The sequence below is a fragment of the Heterodontus francisci genome, chromosome 14 (genome assembly GCF_036365525.1).
Source record: "Heterodontus francisci isolate sHetFra1 chromosome 14, sHetFra1.hap1, whole genome shotgun sequence".
NCBI lineage: Eukaryota > Metazoa > Chordata > Chondrichthyes > Heterodontiformes > Heterodontidae > Heterodontus > Heterodontus francisci.
In genome coordinates this window covers 39,554,393-39,569,658 of record NC_090384.1, presented here as the reverse complement: position 1 = coordinate 39,569,658, position 15,266 = coordinate 39,554,393, and the positions used below count along the sequence as shown (strand labels likewise).

At 43.2% G+C, this 15,266-nt stretch overlaps 1 protein-coding gene across 1 annotated transcript in view; it reads left to right on the top strand.

The window, feature by feature from the left end:
* Window positions 1–15,266, top strand: part of th (tyrosine hydroxylase) — a 70,946-nt gene that overhangs the window by 16,316 nt on the left and 39,364 nt on the right. The window contains exons 3-4 of the mRNA XM_068046045.1: window positions 8,525–8,696; window positions 10,786–10,874. Coding sequence (XP_067902146.1) covers window positions 8,525–8,696; window positions 10,786–10,874 — 261 coding nt within the window. The remainder of the gene's footprint in view (window positions 1–8,524; window positions 8,697–10,785; window positions 10,875–15,266) is intronic.

Below are 15,266 nucleotides of genomic sequence, written 5' to 3'. Positions count from 1 at the left end.
GGTCACGGTGAAAGAGGAAGTAATTAATACACTAAAAGGATTTAAAATTGAGAAGGAGGAGGTATTGGATAGGCTGGCTGTACTTAAAGTTGATAAGGCACCAGGACCGAATGAGAAGCATGCAAGGATACCGAGGGAAATGAGAGTGGAAATTGCGGATGCACTGGCCACAATTTTCCAGTCTTAGACTCGGGTGGTGCCAGAGGAATGGAAAATTGCAAATGTTACACCCTTGTTCTGAAAAGAGTGTAAAGAGAAAGCCAGCAACTGCAAGCCAGTCAGTTTCACTTTGGTGGTGGGGAAACTTCAAGAAACAATAATTGGGGACAAAATTAATAGTCACTTGGACAGATGCAGGTTAATTAAGGAAAGCCAGTACAGATGTGTTCAGGGAAAATCATGTTTAACTAATTTGCTGGAGTTTTTTGATAAGGTAACAGAAAGGTTTGATGAGGGTACTGCTGTTGATGTAGTGTACATGGACTTCCAAAAGGCATTTGATACAGTGCCGCACAACAGACTTGTGAGCAGTTCTAGCTTGTGGAATAAAAGGGACACTGGTAACATGGATGCGAAAGTGGCTGAGTGATAGGAAACATAGAGTAGTGGTTAATGGATGTTTTTCGAGCTGCAGGAAGGTTTGTAGTGGAGTTCCCCAGGGATCATTGTTGGGATCCTTGCTCTTCCTGATATATATTAATGACCTAGACCTTGGCCATGTGAGCCGCATGGAAGATGGCAGGATCCCCAAAGACACATTGTACAGCGAGCTCATCACTGGTATCAGACCCACCGGCCGTCCATGTCTCCGCTTTAAAGACGTCTGCAAACGCGACATGAAGTCCTGTGACATTGATCACAAGTCGTGGGAGTCAGTTGCCAGCGTTCGCCAGAGCTGGCGGGCAGCCATAAAGGTGGGGCTAAAGTGTGGTGAGTCGAAGAGACTCAGCAGTTGGCAGGAAAAAAAACAGAGGCGCAAGGAGAGAGCCAACTGTGAAACAGCCCCAACAAACAAATTTTTCTGCAGCACCTGTGGAAGAGTCTGTCACTCTAGAATTGGCCTTTATAGCCAGTCCAGGCGCTGCTCCACACTCCACTGACCACCTCCAGGCGCTTACCCATTGTCTCTCGAGACAAGGAGGCCAAAGAAAAAGAAGACGACCTTGGTCTACAGGGCACAATCTCAAATTTTGTGGCTGATACAAAACTTGGTAGCAGTCTGAACGGTGAGGAGGATAGTGTAGAACTTCAAAAGGACATAGACAAGTTAGTGGAATGGGCGGACAAGTGGCAGATGAAGTTCAATGTGGAGAAATGTGAAGTGATTCATTTTGGTAGGAAGAACATGGAAAGACAATATAAAATAAAGGGGGTGCAGGAGCAGAGGTACCTGGGTGTATATGTGCATAAGTCATTGAAGGTGGCATGACCAGTTGAGAGCATGGTTAATAAAGCATACCGTATCCTAGGCTTTACTAATAGGGGCATAGAGTGCAAGAGCAAGGAAGTTATGTTGAACTTGCATAAAACACTGGATCGGCCTCAACTGGAGTGCTGTGTCTAGTTCCGGGCACTGCACTTGAGGAAAGATGTGAGGGCATTGGAGAGAGTACAGAAAAGATTCATGAGAATTGTTCCAGGGATGAGGAATTACATTTATGAAGATAGATTGGAGAAGTTGGGACTCTTTTCTTTGGAGAAGAGAAGGCTGAGAGGTGATCTGATAGAGGTATTCAAAATCATGAGGGGTTTGGACAGATTAGATAGGGAAAAACTGTTCCCATTTGTGAAAGGATCAAGAACGAGAGGGCACAGATTTAAGGTAATTGGCAAAAGCAGCAATGACAATGATGAGTGTTTAGGATCTGGAATGCACTGCCAGAGAGTGTGGTGGATGCAGATTCAACAGTGGCATTCAAAAGGGAATTATTAGTTACATGAAAAAGAAGAATGTGCAAGGTTATGGGGAGAAGGCTGGGGAGTGGCACTAAGTGAACTGCTCATTCGGAGAGCTGGTGCAGACATGATGAGTCAAATAGCCTCTTTCTGTGCTGTAACACTTCTATGATTCTGTGAAAAACAATTTGCTACTTCATTTTTGATCTATTCCAAGCAGCACACTGAAAATGTTTGCACAGGCTTTGACTCCCTAAAAAGTTCTTAAGCTTCTCTATTGAACTCCATGCTGGATGCCAGACACTTATGTCCTGCATTCAAATGACTTTCGCTTGCACTTATTCAACATATATGCTTGTCCACGTATGGGTGGACACTTTGTGTCACCAATCCTGGCCAGCAGGAAATGAGAAAGGGGTGGGGTGGGGGGCTGCGTGGTGTGGGCTGGTGGAGGGGTTACGGTGAGGGATGTGTATGAGGCAGAGGTGTGACAGGGTATGTACCTGAGCAAATTTCTGTGCATCCTTGTCCCAGTTCCACCAGGCAGAATCAGCAGAAAGGTGTTGGAAAATCTAGGATTCATTGTCTCGGACCATATATAACTAACAGATATTTGGTTGTTACCACAATATTTTTAGTGCCCGTGGAATCATGTCCTCAGCAAGCTTTAGGAATAGGTGTAAAGGAAAGAATTGGCAAAAAAGTGGAGGGGATGGTATACATTTCAAACTGTCCAAAGTCAACAAAGGAACCCTCTGCCCTGTACATATGTTTGTAAAATACCACATCCATTCAAGATAGTGAAGAAGCTGCCAAACCATATTTACAACTGCAATAAACATTAGATACTGTGAATACTGGAAATAAATATAAAGTGGATTAGTCAGCATCTGGAATAAGGCATGTGGGGGTGTACCTTTTAGCATGTTTGTAAAAGTGTTTTAAGAATAAAATATAAAGTCTTCGCTGGGAATGAGTTGAAGACTGTATTTCAACTAAAGCTTTCAACTACGCATATAAACGTGTCATCTTTGTGCTCTAATAATTCAGCCTCAGTGTCAACAGAATCCTGATTTTAAATTGAATTTTTGCTCACTCCCAAATTCTTGTTCTTTTAGGTAATACTTCAAATAGTTAAAGAAAATGATCACTTGCTTAGGGTCAATAAGGTAAAACCAGTGAATGTAGTATGTTTGAATTTTCAGAAGGCATTCAATAAGATGTCACAGGAGGTGTTTATACACGATAAGGGTTCGTGGGCTTGGGGGTAATATATTAGCATGGATTGAGGTTTGGTTAACAGACAGAAAGCAGAGAGTAGGAATGAACTGGTCATTTTCAAGATGGCAGGGTGTAACTAATGGAATATCTCAAGAATCAGTGCTTGGGCTTTAGATATTTACAATCTATATCAATGCCTTAGATGAGGTGAATGAATGTATTATATCCAAGTTTGCTGATAACATGAAGCTAGGTGGGAGAGTAAGCTGTGAGGAGGATGCAAAGAGGCTGCAAAGGGATATGGACAGGTTAAGAGATTGGGCAAGAAGGTAGCAGATGGAGTATAATGTGGGGAGGTGTGAAATTATTTGTCTTGTACGACGAAGGGAAAATACATTTTTTTCCCCAAAGGTCAGAGACTATTAAATGTTGATATGTTGAGGGATTTAGGTGTCCTTGTGCACAAATCACTTCTCATTAACATGCAGGTACATGACGCAATTAGGGAGGCAATGGTATACTGGCCTTTATTGCAATGGGGTTGCTGGATAAGAGTAAAGAAGTCTTGCCACACTTATACAGGGCTTTGGCAAGACCACACCAAGAGTACTGTGTACAGTTTTGGTTTCTCTACCTAGGGAAGGATATACGTGCCTTCAAGGGGGTGCAACGGATATTAACTAAATTTATTCCTGGGATGAGAAGGCTGATGGTTGAGTAGAATGGGCCTATATTCTCTGAAGGTTGGAAGAATGAGAGATGATCTCATTGAAACTTATAGGATTCTTAGGGCCTGACAGTGTAGATGCTGAGAGGTTGTTTCCCCTGGCTGGAGAGTCTAGAAGTATGGCTGGAATTTTACGTTGGGTGGGAGGCTCCGCCCACTGGTAGAAAAGTCGGTGGTGAGCCCAACTCCGCTGGGTCTGGGGAGCCACATTGGGATTTTTCATTCCCCAGGCCCTTAATTGGTCTTGGGCAGGACTTCCACCTCCTTCAGGCAGGAAGTCCCGTCTAATGGAGCTGCTGGCCAATCAATGGGCTGGCAGCTCTTAGTCCCAGCAGCGCCACCGGGAGGGGTGGCCATTACTGGGACAAACCCAGCCATCAGAGGCAAGAGGAAGGATGGCCCCGAACTTGGGTACATTTTTGGGGTCCTGCCAGGGCCAATCGCCCAGGCCCCAGTGAGGCAAGGGGGTCGGTTGGGGTGAGGGGAAAGTGTTGTGCATTGGGGGAGGTTGGGGCCCTCCATGGGGCAAGGGGTGCCTGGTCAGGAAGGTGCCCTCCCGGCCTGCAAGAAGGCCGCCTGCTTTTACCAGGTGGGGCTCTTGGGGCCTTTGTTGTCCAGCTGCCAAGGGTAAAATACCCGCGGCGGCAGGAGGAGTCCTTAAGTGGCAATTAATTGGCCTCTTAATGGCCTTGATTGGCCTGGGTTGGGCGGGCCATTTCTCGCTGCCACTGCCCATGTAAAATTGCAGCGGAGGCAGAAGGGGGTCAGGAACAGGTTCCCCCCCCCCCCCTCCCCTGCCAACCTCTACTCGATTTTACCACCCACCCCACCACCAGCCACTCATTAGGGGGCCATAAAATTCTAGCCTATGATTCACAGTCTGCCATTTAAGACTGGGATAAGACATTTTTTCACTCAGTTATGAATCTTTTGCAATTCTCTATCCCAGAGAGCTGTCGATGTTCAGTCGGTGAGTATATTCAAGTCTGAGATTAATAGATTTTTGGAGATTAAGGGAATCAAGGAGTATGGGGTTAAGATGGGAAAGTGGAGTTGCTGTAGAATTTCAGCTACAATCTTATCGAATGGTGGAGCAGGCTTGATGGGCCATGTGTTCTACTGCTTCTCCAATTTCTTGTGTTCTTATGTTCTTAGGTGTATGGAGCAGGAACTGAGCAAGGTGATTATGTGAAGATGATGCAACATAAGAGGAAGGGTCTTCAAACTGTTTGATACTTGATTTTTAAGTGCTGAAGCAGTTCATACCTTTCAACTATAGCTTATTGGGTCATGTGTTATTCGCACACAATGTACATTATTATATACTCAATAAATGGTGTCTGGCAGTCTTAAGAAACTGTAATATACTGAAGTGATACAGAAGGTTTTGCTGGTTAATGGTATGTTGCTTAAATGCACCACAATACCACAGAGGCCAGAAAGCTCCACGATATTTGTGGCACTGGCTAATCTCAGGGAAGGCAGCAACTAGGACACCACAATTGTCCTCAGCAGTCTAAAGAAGAAGAAAAGTCCAACTCTTGATCATGATTGAGTGACTCCTGCTGGTAAGTGTATATGGGTAGTTGGCAGGTGAGGACAAGATGGGATCAGCTGCAATGCTTCTTGGGATCAATCACATAGCCTGTGCGTGAAAAGCAACCATTTTGGTAAGATACTGTTAGGGAACCAACACTTGTACGCCTGCACTCCCTTTTATAGTGGATGGAGAACACAGGTGATGACAAAACCCTTGCATTGAACACCGTGATATTGGGAATCCTCTGGCATTGATGGCACCATGACTACCTTGACTGGTTATCGGTCAGTGATGGTGGCTGTCAGTAAAAATAATATTGATTCAAACCCCAAGAAGAGCCACCCCTGCAACTTGAGTGCATGCATTGCAAAGAAAATACATACATATCCCAGAGTGATTTGAAAGCTACAATCTCCTCTCAGGATTCAGACATAGGTTATAAAACCTTAAAGTGCTTTCTGATGTCTTTCAAATGTTTCACGGAGAATACTGGCTCATGTCTATTATGCTTTCTCTGTCTGTATTCACCACAACTCTATGCTATATCAAAGGATTTTTTTGAACACTTTTAAAGAATCTCCAAGAATATGTTTCGTTTTCAACCATCCATCAAAATGTTACACCTAGCTCATGTTTTGTCCCCACAGAACATCCTGAGAAAGGAATGCCTCCCTACTTATCTATAGTATGAAAACTTTACATATACCTGTACTTCCTGCCTGTCACACATTGGCTAATGTAAATTCCTGCATCACATTTTAAACACCTACAAAGAAACAAAGGCTGTTATTTTGAAATGCAGGAAAAGAATGCTGTAGGAACAGACATTACGGAGCTATAATTTCTGCAGGTCTTCTTGCAAGTAAAGGCAGTCTTCTGGTCTCTAGTCTACATAGTAATTGACCATTGAATAAAATCATGCAATGTTTACTTTACAGCAATAGACTTTGTACTCTAAAAGGGACACATGCCTATATCTTAATAGCAGAATCACACATTGCACATTACATTGGCCTGGACTTTTTTTATTCGTTCACAGGATGTGGGTGTTACTATCAAGCCATTGTCCATCTCTAATTGCACTTGAGTGGCTTATTAGGCCATTTAAAAGTCAGCCATATTTCTAAAGCTCTGGAGTCACATTGAGACCAAACTGGCAGATTTTCTTCCCTAAATGACATAAGTGAACCAGATGGGTTTTATGACAATCCAGTAGTTTTATGGTCACCATTACTGGTACTAATTTTATTTAAATTCAGGTTTTTATTCAATTAACTAAATTTGTATCCCCTAGCTGTCATCATTAGATTTGAATTCCTGTCTGTAGGTTATTACTCCAGGTTGCTGGATTACAAGGCCAGTAACATAACCACTATGCTACCATATCCACAGTAGGTAACTTGACATTATTACTCCTCTGAGACTGACGGCAACTTCTGGAGTCCACACACGTGCAGTTGAATACAGAAATCCTGAAATTGCTGTCAGTGATTCTATGCTTGTCCAGAGGGTGCACTGTTGAGATTCCCCCAGACTGCAATTAATTGGATGATTGAACTGTGAAAACTTCTGCTCTTACACTCTGTCTTGCTGTAGAAACCCTAGGAAAAGATGCACCTTGTTGTTGAGGTGTAACTGGGTTTTTAATGGCATACTAAGTTCAAAATTACTGTTAAACACCCTCACTGTCCCTGATTGAATAATTTTATAGTTGTTGAATGGCAGATTTCTCCATTATAAGAAATTCCACATTTTAATTATTTTTTAAAGTTTGTTATGTTATCTTCTACCTTAATACAGTGCACCCTCTGGAGAAGCATAGAATCACTGACAGCAATTTCAGGATTTCTGTATTTAAATGCATGTGTGTGGACTCCAGAAGTTGCCATCAGTCTCAGAGGAGTAATAATGTCAAGTTTCCTACTGTGGATTTGGTAGCATAATGGTGTCTCAATCATTTATTTTGCTATCTGTAAAATTTAAAAGTGAAGGGATTTAGTAGTTTTTAACTTCCTGGTTGCCGTCTGAGAGAGTACTTTAATGTGGTTGTCTGCTTATGTTGCTTGATGGCATCACTGTAGCTGGGCACCTGGAGATCCCTTTGACTTGGCGCCAGAAATAAACTGACATCAGAAAATGGGAAGTCCACACCACAGAGATCGCTAGATCTTTGTGGGCAGTTTTCTTTGAGGTCAGCGACCAGTGCCACTGCTTCACACTGACCACAAAACCCAACCCATTGTGTAACACTCCTGTATTTATAAAATAGTAAATGATTTGATCATGAGCAACATCACAGAAAAGTCACTAGTTTGAAAAAATAAGATTTGTTGAGGTAATCTACAGTGATCTAAACTGAAAATCCATCAGAATAGTTTAAAAAAAAAATCTGAGAGGCAACACAGGAAAAGTTTGCATGTTTTTACAAACATATTTCATGACAAGCCTGTTAAATGTTCAGATCACTTGACTTTGCCATTGGTGAGGCCAGTTATGGAGCATTCTGTGAAGTTTTACTCACTCTGCCTCCAGAAAAGAGAGAGATCCATTGGTAAGATTCGGACTACAGCGACCAGAATGATTCCAGGTTTAGGGAACTAAATTATGAAGAAAGGCTTAAGTGACTGGGGACAAGGCTGAGAATACATGATAAGGGTCTTCAATCTAATGAAAGTTATCAGGATGAAGTAAACAAATTACTTATCTAGGACAATAAACATAGGACTAGAGGACACCAATATAAAACTCTCAAACCTCAGGCAAAGTTATAGGTTAGGGAAAAAATTCCCTGATATTGGATATTTGGAACAAGCTCCCAGAGAATGTAGATGAAACAGGGTCAATTTGGAATACATTTAAGAGGCAGCTGAATTGAGATTTGCAGAGTAGAGGGATCGATGTTTATAGAGATATCATCATTGCTTACTTTCCAGAGCAGTTTTTGAAGGAACTCGGTGTTACCTAAGGAAAGAGATCAAAGGGTAAAGGGGAAGGGAGGTCTGAAATAGAATAATCTTATGTGGGATCTGGATGGATTGGGTTCAATATGCAAAGTGACCTTTTTCTTCTAGATTTTCTAATGTAATTATGGAATATTGTTCTGTTTGGTTAAATATGTTTTGTTTCTCATTGTTATATAGACTTTTGAAGCTAAGATACACCACATTGAAACAAGGCCATCCAGGAAATCTAAAGATAAAGAGGCATTAGAATTCTTCATCCGTTGTGAAACAAACAGTTCAGATATCAGCACCTTGGTCAGCTCCTTGAAAAGAGTTGCTGAAGATGTAAAAACAACAAAAGAAGAGAAATGTAAGAATGATAACCTTTCACTCTTATTTGACCATTGTGTGTTTTTTCTTAGGCTGTGCTGTATACCGAGCACATTTCCTTTTGGATTTTCATTAATTATTTTCCTTCTCTGTTGAAGAAATTGTTTCATGCTGAGATGCAGTTCTATGGTTACTGACTGCCCCAAGGCATCTGTCCAACTGGGTATTGTGAGCCTTAACAATGAGAGTAGATTTCATAATTAAGCCCAATCAAATCCAGCAGGATATTACAGAGGAAGTGGGGGGAGGGGGTGGCACCTGGATAGCAATCATGAGCAGGAGCCCTGGGTGATTTTTTTTTTACTCTTCATAACTGAGGTGGTGGAGGTGGGGGGCCTTACTTCTGAAACAACTGAGATCAGCAAATGCAGCAGGGACCAGGCATTAACCCTGACCTTTATGACCTGCAGGACTCATTACCAACAACAATATGCATTTATATAGTGCCTTTAATGTAGTTTAATGTCCCAATGCATTTCACAGGAGAGTTATCCATCAAAGTTTGACACCGATCCACATAAGGAGATATTAGGACAGGCAACTTGGTCACGGAAGTAGGCTTTAAGGACCGTCCTAAAGGAGGAAGGAGAGATAGAGAGGCGGAGAGGTTTATGGAGGGAATTCCAGAGCTTAGGGCCAAAACAACTAAAAGCATGACTGCCAATGTTAGCAATTAAAATCGAGAATGCGCAAGAGGCCAGAATTGAAGGAGCTCAGAAATCTTGGAGGAGATTCCAGAGATAGGGAGGGACAAAGCCATCCAGGGATTTGAAAATGAGGAGGAGAATTTTAAAATGGTGGCAATACCAGTCTGGGAGCCTATGTCAGTCAGCAAGGACAGAGTGATGGGGGAACAGGACTTGGTGTGGGTTTGAATACGGGCAGCAGACTTTTGGACGAGCTCAGGTTTATAGAGGGTGGAAAATGGCAGGCTGCCTGGAGTGCATTGGAATGGTCAAATCTAGAGGTAACAAAGGCATGAATGAGGGTTACAGAAGCAGAGGAGCTGAGGCAGGGGCAGAGATGGATGATTTTAGAGGTTGCAGAAGGTGGTTTAGGTGATGGACATGTGGTCGGAAGGTCATTTCAGCATCAAATAGGATGACAAGTCATACCACATAAGGTGCTTTATTTCCCTTGCTCTCTGTTTGTTTAAAAATAATCCAACTGCGTGCTGTGGAACTACATCCCAGCTTGAATCTTTAATTTCCCACTTGAAACAAACATTATTGGGACTCCATCTACTGACAGTGTAGAACTCCCTCAGTAGTGCACTGAAATGCCAGCACAGTTTGTGCTCAAATGCTGGAGTAGGGCTTGATCACACGTCCTTCTGACTTCAAGGTGAGAGTGCTACCAACTGAGCTAAGTTGACACACTGTCAAGTATTGCTTATGCTTTATGTCATGTAATACAGCTTATTTCATTTGTTTGATTTTAAAATGTTTTAACCAGCATTCATGCTGAATACAGTGGGTTCTGTATGTATATGATATATATCTTTCAATTATACTATTTAGAATACATGCTGTACATTATACTATGTAATATACAGATTACAATCAACGTACATGTTCCAATAAACACACTCTAAATCTCTATACCTCTAAGTATTAGTGATATATTAGAAAGCTGAGAGGCTGAAAAAACTAGGCAGCAATTCTTCCCATCTATCCTCATGCCCCACAGCGGATTCTGCAATTGCACCAAGAAAGGATTAAGCAACAAAAAATAACCACTATGTTTCTGATATCACTGATAATTACATTCTTACGGTGGCTCACTGAGTCAGCATCCACTGCATTCCTTACAGGACTCTCATTGAGACACAGTTTTGCTGCAGATACACACTGGTGACCTGAAGCATTACCTCTCCCTTTCTTAGTGCCTCTATTTATCACGCTGGGTTTTCATTTGAAAATACTGCTGAATTATTCTGTCCATTACTAGCTGTGTGTAAAGCTATTACCTTCAATAATGCTCTGGTTCCTACAGCCACAAGGGCTTCTCGACGCACTGAGATCTTACAGTTATTTATCTGATTTTATATTTTGTTTTTCTGCCTCTAGTTCATTGGTTTCCAAAAAAGTTATCAGATTTGGACAGATGCCATCAATTAGTTACAAAATATGACCCGGACCTGGATCTCGATCACCCTGTAAGTTTTGAGAGTTTATTTGAAGGGTTCCTTACTGGGGAGATGGGGGCCAACCAAGCACTATTGATGCATAGGGTTAGATAAATAGTGGTAGGAGGCTCGTGTGGAGCATAAACACTGGCATAGACTGGTTGGGTCAAATGGCCTGTTTCGGTGCTATAAAATTGATAAAACATTTTTCTCTATTTCTGCCACAATTAAAGATGAATTATCAAACAATTCCAACGTATTCTAAAGGGAGATAACTGTGTCCCATACTGGTCATCTCTCACCTTGTTCCTTTCTTTCATGCTGCATGCTTTAGAATTGCTGCTTACAGATAGGATTATACATTTTGTGTAAAACTTTTCTAGGCATAGTGCAGTTCAGTTCTGTTCCACCATGTATAGTAAGTGCTGTCTGCTGTTCACTGCCCTACATCACGGTATCTCTGGAGCAGACACTTCTGAGGAGTTTTTTATTTTATTTTTTTATTATTTTTTATTTTTATTTAGAGATACAGCAGTGAAAGGGCGGCACAGTGGCGCAGTGGTTAGCACCGCAGCCTCACAGCTGCAGTGACCCGGGTTCGATTCCGGGTACTGCCTGTGTGGAGTTTGCAAGTTCTCCCTGTGCCTGCGTGGGTTTTCTCCGGGTGCTCTGATTTCCTCCCACAAGCCAAAAGACTTGCAGGTTGATAGGTAAATTGGCCATTATAAATTGTCACTAGTATAGGTAGGTGGTAGGGAAATATAGGGGCAGGTGGGGATGTTTGGTAGGAATATGGGATTAGTGTAGGATTAGTATAAATGGGTGGTTGAAGTTCGGCACAGACTCGGTGGGCCGAAGGGCCTGTTTCAGTGCTGTATCTCTAAGAAACAGGCCCTTCGGCCCACCGAGTCTGTGCCGACCAACAACCACCCATTTATACTAATCCCACATTAACCCCATATTCTCGACCACATCCCTACCATTCTCCTACCACCTACCTACACTAGGGGAAATTTACAATGGCCAATTTACCTATCAACCTGCAAGTCTTTGGCTGTGGGAGGAAACCGGAGCACCCGGCGGAAACCCACGCAGACACAAGGAGAACTTGCAAACTCCGCACATGCAGTACCCAGAACTGAACCCGGGTTGCTGGAGCTGTGAGGCTGCGGTGCTAACCACTGCGCCAAAGTTCTGCATCAAAGGGAAGATTTTACGCTCCTGGCAGTGAAGTGGCAGAACCACAGTGTGTACTTCCACTGGTACAAACTCATCAAAGAAGATATATCACATTTGGTATCTTAAAGTGGTAAGGCCTATTCTGCCAGAGGACACTGGCAAGCAAGAACTTGGTTTAAAGTGTGTCTACTTCAACGCCAGGAGCATCCGGAATAAGGTGGGTGAGCTTGCAGCATGGGTTGGTACCTGGGATCTCGATGTTGTGGCCATTTCGGAGACATGCGTAGAGCAGGGACAGGAATGGATGTTGCAGGTTCCGGGATTTAGATGTTTCAGTAAGAACAGAGAAGATGGTAAAAGAGGGGGGGGGGAGGTGTGGCATTGTTAATCAAGGAGAGTATTATGGCGGCAGAAAGGACGTTTGAGGACTCGTCTACTGAGGTAGTATGGGCTGAGGTTAGAAACAGGAGAGGAGAGGTCACCCTGTTGGGAGTTTTCTATAGACCTCCAAATAGTTCCAGAGATGTAGAGGAAAGGATAGCGAAGATGATTCTCGACAGGAGCGAGAGTAACAGGGTAGTTGTTATGGGGGACTTTAACTTTCCAAATATTGACTGGAAATACTATAGTTCGAGTACTTTAGATGGGTCAGTTTTTGTCCAGTGTGTGCAGGAGGGTTTTCTGACACAGTATGTAGACAGGCCAACCAGGGGCGATGCCACATTGGATTTGGTACTGGGTAATGAACCCGGCCAGGTGTTAGATTTAGATGTAGGTGAGCACTTTGGTGATAGTGATCACAATTCGGTTAGGTTTACCTTAGCGATGGGCAGGGACAGGTATATACTGCAGGGCAAGAATTATAGCTGGGGGAAAGGAAATGATGATGCGATTAGGCAAGATTTAGGATGTGTAGGATGGGGAAGGAAACTGCAGGGGATGGGCACAATCGAAATGTGGAGCTTATTCAGGGAGCAGCTACTGCGTGTCCTTGATAAGTATGTACCTGTCAGGCAGGGAGGAAGTTGTCGAGCGAGGGAGCCGTGGTTTACTAAAGAAGTTGAAGCGCTTGTCAAGAGGAAGAAGAAGGCTTATGTTAGGATGAGACGTGAAGGCTCAGTTAGGGCGCTTGAGAGTTACAAGCTAGCCAGGAAGGATCTAAAGGGAGAGCTAAGAAGAGCGAGGAGAGGACACGAGAAGTCATTGGCGGATAGGATCAAGGAAAACCCTAAGGCTTTCTATAGGTATATCAGGAATAAAAGAATGACGAGAGTTAGATTAGGGCCAATCAAGGATAGTAGTGGGAAGTTGTGTGTGGAATCAGAGGAGACAGGGGAAGCGTTAAATGAATATTTTTCGTCAGTATTTACAGTAGAGAAAGAAAATGTTGTCGAGGAGAATACTGAGATACAGACTACTAGGCTAGAGGGGATTGAGGTTCACAAGGAGGAGGTGTTAGCAATTTTGGAAAGTGTGAAAATAGATAAGTCCCCTGGGCCAGATGGGATTTATCCTAGGATTCTCTGGGAAGCCAGGGAGGAGATTGCAGAGCCTTTGTCCTTGATCTTTATGTCATCATTGTTGACAGGAATAGTGCCGGAAGACTGGAGGATAGCAAATGTTGTCCCCTTGTTCAAGAAGGGGAGTAGAGACAGCCCTGGTAATTATAGACCTGTGAGCCTTACTTCGGTTGTGGGTAAAATGTTGGAAAAGGTTATAAGAGATAGGATTTATAATCATCTTGAAAAGAACAAGTTCATTTGCGATAGTCAGCACGGTTTTGTGAAGGGTAGGTCGTGCCTCACAAACCTTACTGAGTTTTTTGAGAAGGTGACCAAACAGGTGGATGAGGGTAAAGCCGTGGATGTGGTGTATATGGATTTCAGTAAGGCGTTTGATAAGGTTCCCCAAGGTAGGCTATTGCAGAAAATACGGAAGTATGGGATTGAAGGTGATTTAGTGCTTTGGATCAGAAATTGGCTAGCTGAAAGAAGACAGAGGGTGGTGGTTGATGGCAAATGTTCATCCTGGAGTTTAGTTACTAGTGGTGTACCGCAAGGATCTGTTTTGGGGCCACTGCTGTTTGTCATTTTTATAAATGACCTGGATGAGGGTGTAGAAGGGTGGGTTAGTAAATTTGCGGATGACACTAAGGTCGGTGGAGTTGTGGATAGTGCCGAAGGACGTTGTAGGTTACAGAGGGACATATATAGGCTGCAGAGCTGGGCTGAGAGATGGCAAATGGAGTTTAATGCGGAAAAGTGTGAGGTGATTCACTTTGGAAGGAGTAACAGGAATGCAGAGTACTGGGCTAATGGGAAGATTCTTGGTAGTGTAGATGAACAGAGAGATCTTGGTGTCCAGGTACATAAATCCCTGAAAGTTGCCACCCAGGTTAATAGAGCTGTTAAGAAGGCATATGGTGTGTTAGCTTTTATTAGTAGGGGGATCGAGTTTTGGAGCCACGACGTCATGCTGCAGCTGTACAAAACTCTGGTGCGGCCGCACATGGAGTATTGCGTGCAGTTCTGGTCACCGCATTATAGGAAGAATGTGGAAGCTTTGGAAAGGGTGCAGAGGAGATTTACTAGGATGTTGCCTGGTATGGAGGGAAGGTCTCACGAGGAAAGGCTGAGGGACTTGAGGTTGTTTTCGTTAGAGAGAGGGAGGAGGAGAGGTGACTTAATAGAGACATATAAGATAATCAGAGGGTTAGATAGGGTGGATAGTGAGAGTCTTTTTCCTCGGATGGTGATGGCAAACACGAGGGGACATAGCTTTAAGTTGAGGGATGATAGATATAGGACAGATGTCAGAGGTAGTTTCTTTACTCAGAGAGTAGTAGGGGCGTGGAATGCCCTGCCTGCAACAGTAGTAGACTCGCCAACTTTAAGGGCATTTAAGTGGTCATTGGATAGACATATGGATGAAAATGGAATAGTGTAGGTCAGATGGTTTCACAGGTCGGCGCAACATCGAGGGCCGAAGGGCCTGTACTGCGCTGTAATGTTCTATGTTCTATGTTCTAAAACAAGCATTCTAGAATTGGTTCTTTTGCTATGCAGACCTGGAGGTGTAGCCTGCCAGCAACATCTATGGCCAAGAACTGGGAAGTGACTCAAAACACCCTGTATCCCTCTGCCTGGAGTCTGTAACTGTCAGTACAGCATACACACATCCTGGAAAATTAGAGAACATGAGGAAGTAGCACCAGATGAATTAGAGTGTATTTGTGAGGAGGAG